The sequence below is a fragment of the Atta cephalotes genome (genome assembly GCF_000143395.1).
Source record: "Atta cephalotes unplaced genomic scaffold scaffold00014, whole genome shotgun sequence".
In the NCBI taxonomy this organism is placed as follows: domain Eukaryota; kingdom Metazoa; phylum Arthropoda; class Insecta; order Hymenoptera; family Formicidae; genus Atta; species Atta cephalotes.
In genome coordinates this window covers 1,524,608-1,534,183 of record NW_012130078.1, presented here as the reverse complement: position 1 = coordinate 1,534,183, position 9,576 = coordinate 1,524,608, and the positions used below count along the sequence as shown (strand labels likewise).

General features: G+C 26.0%; 1 protein-coding gene across 1 annotated transcript in view; it reads left to right on the top strand.

Moving 5' to 3' along the window:
* The window catches only part of LOC105617851, a 146,071-nt gene that overhangs the window by 105,073 nt on the left and 31,422 nt on the right, over positions 1-9,576 (top strand). Inside the window, exon 4 of the mRNA XM_012199400.1 lies at positions 1,793-1,883. Coding sequence (XP_012054790.1) covers positions 1,793-1,883 — 91 coding nt within the window. The remainder of the gene's footprint in view (positions 1-1,792; positions 1,884-9,576) is intronic.

The following is a 9,576-nucleotide window of genomic DNA, read 5'->3' as shown; positions in this document are numbered from 1 at the left end:
AACGGTAAGTAATACTACTTTACGTTAGTTAGTAATAAAACTAAGTTAGTTTAGTTATTTATTAGTATAGTAGTACGTTAAGTTTAGTTATATAGTAGTATATATATATATATATATATATATATATATATATATGTACATTATATATGTGTTTTACGTACACATAATACATTAAATGTGTTTTTATAATATAAAACATATTACATTTTTATCATATATTTAGTTATTCAATTAGCGAGAAGATCGCGATTTTCTTGTGCATGAGCCATGAATTTACCTTTATTAAATATCAACAAAGTACAATCGAATTGAAACTCGTAACTAGTTCGAAAGTTACTTCGCCAAGGACATAAGCAACGATATCTGTTCTGTAAGGGACTCCGATGCGATGGGAAGACGGAGGGTGTTGCCAGGCGCTGTGGCCTCTTGCTTGAAAGACTCCCTCGAAAAGCTTAAATCGGCTTCATATCTCAGCCGCGCCCTCGCATCTCTAATCAGATCATTAACCCTGCGAAACGTTCGCGCATGAGGAAGTTCACCAAACAAAAATCCCGATCTTTCGATTTGCTTCTTCATGAGTAAGTTTTCGTGCGAAGCCAAGTTTGACATTAAGGAAATGAAGACACCGCCTGAAGAATATAAAATATATATTCATGGATACTTAAGTCTACTTAATACTCAAGTCTAGAATTGTTAAGAGGGTACCAGCGAAAAATTTGCAAATATAATTGTCAAACTTGGAGTTAATTATAATAAATTTCTTAGAGAGAAGTGTTTATAATTTTAGTGTTTTATTTTTATGAAAATATATTATGTGTCCGTATTTACATCTCGCTTTTAACGATAAGCATTGCACACATTTAAGTAGCACATAATGCGTTTTCTTGCTGGATTGCTAGCTGGATTAAAATCTGCGATGCTGACAGTGGTAAGAATCTAATCCAACTAACAATCCAACAGGAAAATAAGCATCGTATGCCGTCGACTTTAATATATATTTTATTATACGTGTTATATACATGTGGAATTTCAAAAATAAACGCACGCATTTTCGATAAAAATAAGACATGAATACGGATCTATGAGGGCAATACTTACGACGCGCAAGTATTATATTCATATATAATTAATATTTATCTAATATTAATAATAACTAATAACAATATTATATTTAGCAACTTATAATTATATTTATAATTATTTATAATTAAATTTAGTAATTTATATAATTATGCACAGAAAAAATGTTACGATTACCACACCGGAAATAATGATAATTTTCGCCCATCAATATATTTGTTACGGTTATAACCGTAAAATGGTTGGTGATAACCGTAAAATGGGCATATCTTAACAGCCATAACCGTTAAGATATATACTAATCTTACAGTTATCTCAATCATACTATAATTCTTATAACCAAAAAATACATGAATGGATGACTTTTAGTCCTGACAACCGTAGCCATTTTTTTCATATGATTTTAAAAAGTTATGGCATTGAGTGAACACGAGACAAGAATAGAGAGAGTGTTAAAAGAATAGAGGAAATGTAATAAAAAAAGAGATCTTTGTAAGTTCATTTTGTGAGAATGGACTCTTTTTTGTCGAAAGCGAGATTCTTCAGAAATAAGGCAAAGTTGACGAGAGAGCAAATAAATTTCTCAGCACAATAGAAAGCTACCAAGGAGACTACGAGAATGATTTCAATGGCTCATTCAATTAGAATCTTTTCATCGGGGATTAAAATCTATGAGCTTCCTTTTGCTGACGGTTTTGATTTGTTGTTGCAGAATGGAGGAGTCGTCACGAAATTTGTTGCAACATAAGCACCGAGCCGAACAGCTGAAGCAGGAGAAAACGGCGCTTACACTGTCCTACGAAGTACGTAAGACTTGTTTGATCCTCACAGATTGTTAAGTAATTCGCTACATTTTAAATCTTATCTAAATATTTTTTAAATATTTTCTTCATATAAACAAAAATATTATGAATCCGACACTTATGGCACACATATCAATTTATAATTATATCTTTATTAAATGCTTATTAGCATAAAAGATTATTAAATTGCTTGAGTATAACTATAAATTATTAGATATATATGCGCCATTAATATTTAATAAAGTAATATTATTCTGCTTCTGCTCATGATGGCATGGCATTTCAAGATCGAAAAAAAAAATTTCGACACACGATATGCAGAATCAGATATATACATAAATTCACACAAGAAATATTTAAGTACTAAGATCTCACTTTTATTGAATATATGAATTTTTATTTAATTAGATTTATTCTCTTGATCTAAAAATTTGTATCATATAATTTATTATAATTATATTTTTTAAAAATTCTTAAAGAACCATAAAAGTAAAGATGACCATAAAAGTAAAAGAAATAGAAAAATACTTTGTCTTATTTCAGTATTGGAATTATGAATAGAAGAAATGTAATAACCTAGGAAAATTAGATCTTTTAGAGATAAAATTGTCATAAAAAATTTGTTTACGAGAAGTTGTTTGAAATGACGTATTATACTAAAGTCCTGATCGCCAGCGGATTTGGAAAACTTTCCAACTTCAAAAAGCTGATCAAAAATACGGTTTTTCAAAAATATCTCAGAAAGTATTCATTTTATTAAAATAAAATCATTATTAAACAGAAAGCTGATAAAGTTACGAATAATTTTGTTTTTTTTTAAGGTCGTACGATTAATATTTTCCATGATAGAATTTAATTAATGTTGTATTACAAAAATTCGAAAAAAAAATGTTACAATTTCCTAACTTAAAAAGTAATAACAGAGATAAAAGACTCGAAAGAATAAGCGCTGTTCAAGTTACGCAAATTGTTCAAGAATATCTCTCAATATTCAAATTAAATTTATTGAAGAGACCATAGAACAAACATAATCATTAAAATAATAAATTCGTTTTAACGTACGTTTCGTTTAGTTTTCTAACCTTCTTCAGCGAAAAATATACACAAAATGTTTATACATAATTAATATTGCTTGTTATCTACGCACAAAATTGGAAAATGTAAATCTATTCTTTGCAGTCTCCAGGGAAGCCAAACTAAGTTCTTTGTCCAGAATACATTCTCCCATGCCAGTTACAAGGCTGGACGGAAATCACAAAGTCGATGCTTTTAATAACAAAATTTAAAAAATTAAATATTTTAGCATGGAAAAATGAATGTACAAAAAACCCATAATGAAAACTGCAAGAACTTAATGTAAACTGGTAATCCAAAGTCTTGATAATAAAGATGTCAAACAGTTAAAGATTTTTTAGTCAAATAATATAAACTAATATTATAAAATAATAAATGAAATGTACAGTATGGAAAACGTGTCGACTATACATCGTCAAACAGTAAAATGAGATAATTCGAAAACTCGCCGATCGTTTAAAAATTAAGTTTGATGTCAATAATAAAAACAAACTAAAATTAAAATTAAAATAATTTTCAAACTATTTATTCAAACTAAAAATTAAAATAATTCAAATATGCTTGGTTTAGCAGTTCTGTGTCTGTTTTCAAATTTATGCTATTATTCTGTTGTTGTATTGGGTTATCCGTATCGACTAACCTATATAATTTAATAAATGTAAACTAAAATTTAAATCTTCTGCGTTTCAATTTTCAACATCGGCACGAACTTTCCAGACCAACTTTCCAACCCAATATATTGATCATCTAATATCAATCTCTTATTATAATTCCGCTTATTATCCAATATTTTAACGTCTTCCCAACAGAAATCATAACTATGATCTGCAATCTATGATCCGTAATTACCGAATGTGTTATTGTGTTCTATTAATATGAGATCTATGTTCAGAGGTTCTCGTTTTCAATTGCTTCCCTATTTGTCCGATATAAGTTGCATCACAGTCTTTACAAGAAATTTTATAGACGTTCTTCTTACAACTCACAGATAATGGAAAGTTTATAGATGACGTTCTTCTTATAACTCGCGGATAATGAATCTTTTTGCGATAATGTTACTCAATTTATTCATATTGTAGAAAGATACAACGGAAACAGTGTCTTTGATGATGTTTCTAAATTTGAAAATAAATGAAATAAACTTGAAAATAGACAGAACTGCTAAACCAAATATATTTGAATTATTTTAACTCTTAGTTTGTTTTTATTATTGACATCGAACTTGACTTTTAAATGATCAGCGAGCTGTCACGAATTGTCTCATTTTACTGTTTGACGATGTATGGTCGACACGTTATTCCGTACTGTTTTTTTATTATTTTTTATTATTTCATTTATTATTTTATAATTTGACTAAAAAATCTAATTGACATCTTTACTATCAAGACTTTGGACTTAACAATTTCCATTATGGATAAGTTTTTCTATACAGTCATTTTTCCATGTTAAAATATTTATTTTATTTTGTTATTAAAGATAATTTTATGATTTCCATCCAGCCTTGTAACTGCCATGGGAGAATGTATTCTCGATAGAGAATTTAGTTTGGCTTCCCTGGAGACTGCAAAGAATAGATTTACATTTTCTAATTTTATATGCGTAGATAACGAGCAATATTAATTTATGTATATTTTTTTGTGTATATTTTTGCTGAAGAAGATTAGAAAACTAAGAAAACGAATTATCGTCATTATTTTCATTATTATCATTTTAACGATTATGTTTATTCTACGGTTTCTTTAATAATTTAATAATTTAATTTGAATATTGAGAGATATTCTTGAACAATTTGCGCACTTTGAACAGTGCTTATCCCCTCGAATCTTTTTATCTCTGTTATTAATGTAGTTTTTGGTTATTTCGAAAATGAAATGATTTTTCATAAATATCTTAGATCTGGCTATTTTTACGTACAAAATATTTCTTATAAAAATTGAAGATTACTGAATTCCCTACAAAATCGTTTTTATTCATCCTTGTATGTACAACTAAACTAGTTTCCAACACATTTTATGAATATTTCCTTTTACTTTTGATCAAAACTTTTTTAATCTTTTATGTAAATATCTCGATTCGATTATTCCTACATAAAAACTTACTTACTTACAATATTATCGAATCGAAAAGTTTTTAAATTCTCTATAAAATCGTTCTTTATTGAACCTCGATGAATAATTGCCGAAATATAAATAAATTTTTCCAAATTGTAATACATTTCAATGAATAACTTGTGACTTATCGTATGCGAAAAATGTACATAAACAGTAAACTCAAAGCTTTTGGAATTAGCTTGAAATTTTGTTTAGCTTCGTGCGATCAGTTCAATAGTTCCTGAGAGATATAATATTTTAAAGATAATATGGGACCCTCAATTTACGTTAAAATATGAGTTTACTTATCAATACAGATATATAATCGAATTGAAAAAAATAATATTCACATTTTTCTCAAAGTTTATATCCAATCCTAGTTATGTATCACTCTCAAAAATGTATTTTTTGAGAAAATAATTTCGAAAACAATTGCCTTTTTTCTACATTTTCTAAAAAAAAAACATGTTTTCCGTAACTTTTTATATATAAATATCTCTTAGTTTTTAAAGGACTTACGTAAAAAGTAAAATATGTCACAAATTAAAGCTTATAAAATTTCCTATAATATGCTTCTTTTTCTTCTTTTTCTGTCAATTTTTATTTAAGATATAATTATTGAAGAGTTTTCTGCGACGATTTTTTGACTGAAAATTGGTCTATAACTATAAAACGATCTGGAATAACGACACTTTCTAATCTCTTAACAGATAATATTCCCTTGAATTTGGCGGTCGATTTATGTTTTTATTTTATATTTTTTATCAATAGTTTCGGAGATATAATTTCAACAAGTACGGATTTATTTAGACCACTAATTCTGATAGTACCTAATTGTTGATATCGCAAAGTAGAAATATAATACGTCGTTGAAAGTAAGTCACTCGCAAATTGACAGAAATGCAGTAATCAATACGCTCAACGGGAAACAAAGCAGTTCATAAACATTGATTCACAATTTTCATAAAATATAAATTAAAACAAATCGTTCCTTAGAATATCTAATATTTAATATTGTGTCAATTCATCTTGACGTATCGTTTGAAATGTCGGTTGCAATTTTATTATGTGATACTAATCTTGTATTGGAAGATTGAAATTAATGTGCCACTGGCTAATTAATGACTATCCATTGATTTAGATTTAGAGAATAATCATGAAAATGTGAATATTAACTCTCAATACACAACCTAAAATAATCCCTATGCATATACAACGGATATTTTTAATCTAACATTTTCTTTTGCTTGTATCTCGGATTATAATGCATCGATTTTATTTTATTTTTTTTTTTAATTGATAGTTTAAAGACTGAAAAACAAGAATTTTTTGGCAAGAGAGTCGAAAAAAATTACAAAATTTTGAATAATTTTGCAATAAATAAAAAACGTGCAACTTTGAAAATTAGTTTTGTTATTCCGTTATGTACTCGTATACTGAAGATTAAGATTTTTAGGGTCAAATACAATGTAAAAAATTCAAAACAGCAGATCCAAAATAGAAAAATTCGAAATAATTAATAATCAGCAAATCAATATATATTTATAAGATTTTCATAATTTGTATTTTTTGTGCTACAAAATAGCTGTTGAAAAAATGGCTGACGGATAACATAAACTAATTATAAATTATTTTTTTAATTTGGCTCCTCAGCTGGAGTTGATAATACTGAAATATAAAACAGATGAATATATGAAACAAATTAGTAAAAATAAGTCGTTTATGATGTGATTCTTTTGTGATCTATTAATTCGCTGATATTGCTGACATTTATTAATTTCTCGCCTGAAGTCTTCTCAGTATCATCGTTGGCATCGATCGGCGTCGACGCCGGATGACGTCGAATGAATTCGGACGACTACGATTATATTTTATATAGGGTGTCTAATAATTAACGATAAAACATTCGTATAGCAGCAAAATAAATTAAACTGAATCGAAAGGTCCTGTACCATTTTGCAATTCTCACAATAACAAGATTTTTATTATTAAAGAATTATTAAAATTATTAAAATAAATTATATATAAAATAATTATATTATTAAAGAATTATTAAAAATTACCGAATATTGGTCTTCAATAATTTTTTACTCAAATACTATCAACTTTACTTAGAAAAATAGCAAGATATAAAAATTATTTATTTTCTTCTCTAAGAATTTTTTCAGAATTTTTATTAACTTTTTAGTACTGCATTTTCTTGGCAATTATTTTTATCAAGAGAAAATATTAAAGAAATTCTGAAAATTTTAAATTAATATCTTATTAACTATTACGAAAATTACAAAATGATAGAGGACTTTTCGACTCAGTTTAATTTGTCTATTCTGTCTCTATGCAAGAGTTTTATCGTTAATGATCAAACACCCTGTATATTTTTAAATATTAGACTGTGTATGTAATATTCACTTATACTTCACTTATTTTATATCTTGCATATTTTTTAGTAATATTATATGTAGACATTATAGAAGCCTCTTGAATGATAAACTGCCATGTTTATGTATGTGTCAGTGTAAAACTTGGAAAATAACGCAAATAATCTTTTTGGATTAAGAATGTTTTAGACATATTTTCAAGATGATAAAATTATGAAAAAATTACAGATTATTACTATACATACTGTATATACTAAATCACATTTAAAATAATATGACAAATTTGGTAATTTGGTTTATTATCTGGATCATAAGTTATTTTAATAAGTATAGTTTTGTAATCTATGCTCTATAATAAAAATATATGGAAATTTATTATAAAATAAATACAATAAAAAAATCTCAATTTTTTAACAAAATATTTATTTGTTCTATATTTTTATAACTAATCAATGAATCATAATGAAACTTTGCATAAATTATTTTGGCTATTTAAATAAATTTACTTATAAACTTACTTATAAAAGAAAAATGTAAATTTTTTTAAATTTAAATTTTTAACAATAAAAACATTAATAAAATAAATAAAATGAATAAATTACAAAAATTTATTATTAAACAAAAATATAATTTTACTCACAACTTTTATATGTATATAAATGTATGTTTATTTGAAGTGTAAATATTAAACAGACTTCCAAATTAATTTTTAATTTTTTTACAAGGATTACGTCTAATATATCCTTAAGAGATCTCGAGATCTCCCAAGATTGAGTGTATTATCGGAGTATACTTAATCGGACTAGGCGCAATCGAAAGCTCATACAAATCAAATATATAAAATTATCATTAAATTTTTTATTATGTTTAGTTTCTGAGATATTTAATCGAAATAAATTTTGACAAAAGAATTCTGGATAAGCTTATTATACGTATAATAAGAATTTATAATTTACTTGTTTATATCATTAAAATACATTATCCGCTGCGGGTATAAATAACAAAAGCAAAATATTCTTTTTGGATTACGTAAGTAAACTCATCTCGGAAATATAACTCATCTTGGAAACTATTGATCATACGAGGATGAATAAAAAATGATTTTATATTACGAAATTTAATAATTTTATATTAATTTAATAATTATATTATGAAATTTAATAATTTTCAATATTTATAAGTATTATTTTGTACGTAAAAGTAACTGAATCTGAGATATTTATGAAAAAATGTTTGAATTGTTAAAATGACCAAAAATACAACATTTTTAGACAAATTCTATTACAGAAAGCATTGATCGTATGATATACTTTAAAAAAAAATGAAATTGTAATTTTATCAGCTTTTTTTTGATAATAATCTTTATTTCGATAAAATGAATACTTTCTGAGACATTTTTTGAAAACCGCATTATTGATCAGTTTTTTAAAGCTGAAACGTTTTCCAAATCCGCTGGCAATCAGGATTTTTAGTATGTTGTATTAGGTTGGAGGAAAAATTCTGCGATATTTTGTTAACTCAAAATTATATAATATCTTATATATCTTTCGTTAAAAATGATCAAAATTTAAATTTAAAAAAGGGCTTTAAGGGCGCTCGAAATCTCTATTTTTGAATGGTTACTATACTTTTTTAATTTATGTGAGTTTTGTAATTTTTATATATAGAAAACTACGAGCTGAAAAAAAGAGAAATTTTTTTTCTCACTTTGTGGATCTGTCATGTGCCAAAAAAAATTTGTCAAAATTTTCGACTATCTATATCATGAAAGTTTGGAGTTTTCTTTACAAAATCGTTTTTTTTTTAATATTTCTACGATTTTTTGTTCTTGAATTATTCGCGAGTTAAATAAAAAGGAACATTCTGACTTTGATTGCTCATAATTCCGTTAAAAATCATGTAATGTAATTAAAATAACAAATTCTTAAAGCTGAAACGTTGCTGTATCGTATCATGCTAATTTTTTAAATATAAAATATATAGAAATTTGAATTAAAAATGTGATATTACTATTCTTATACATGTAATAAAATTGGAACAAGACAATTTATGTTAAATACTTTGCTTTAAATACGAAACGCCACTATAGTCTGAATGTTAAAATGTTGAACTATTATATATATTCAACTATTATATATATTTAAATGAATT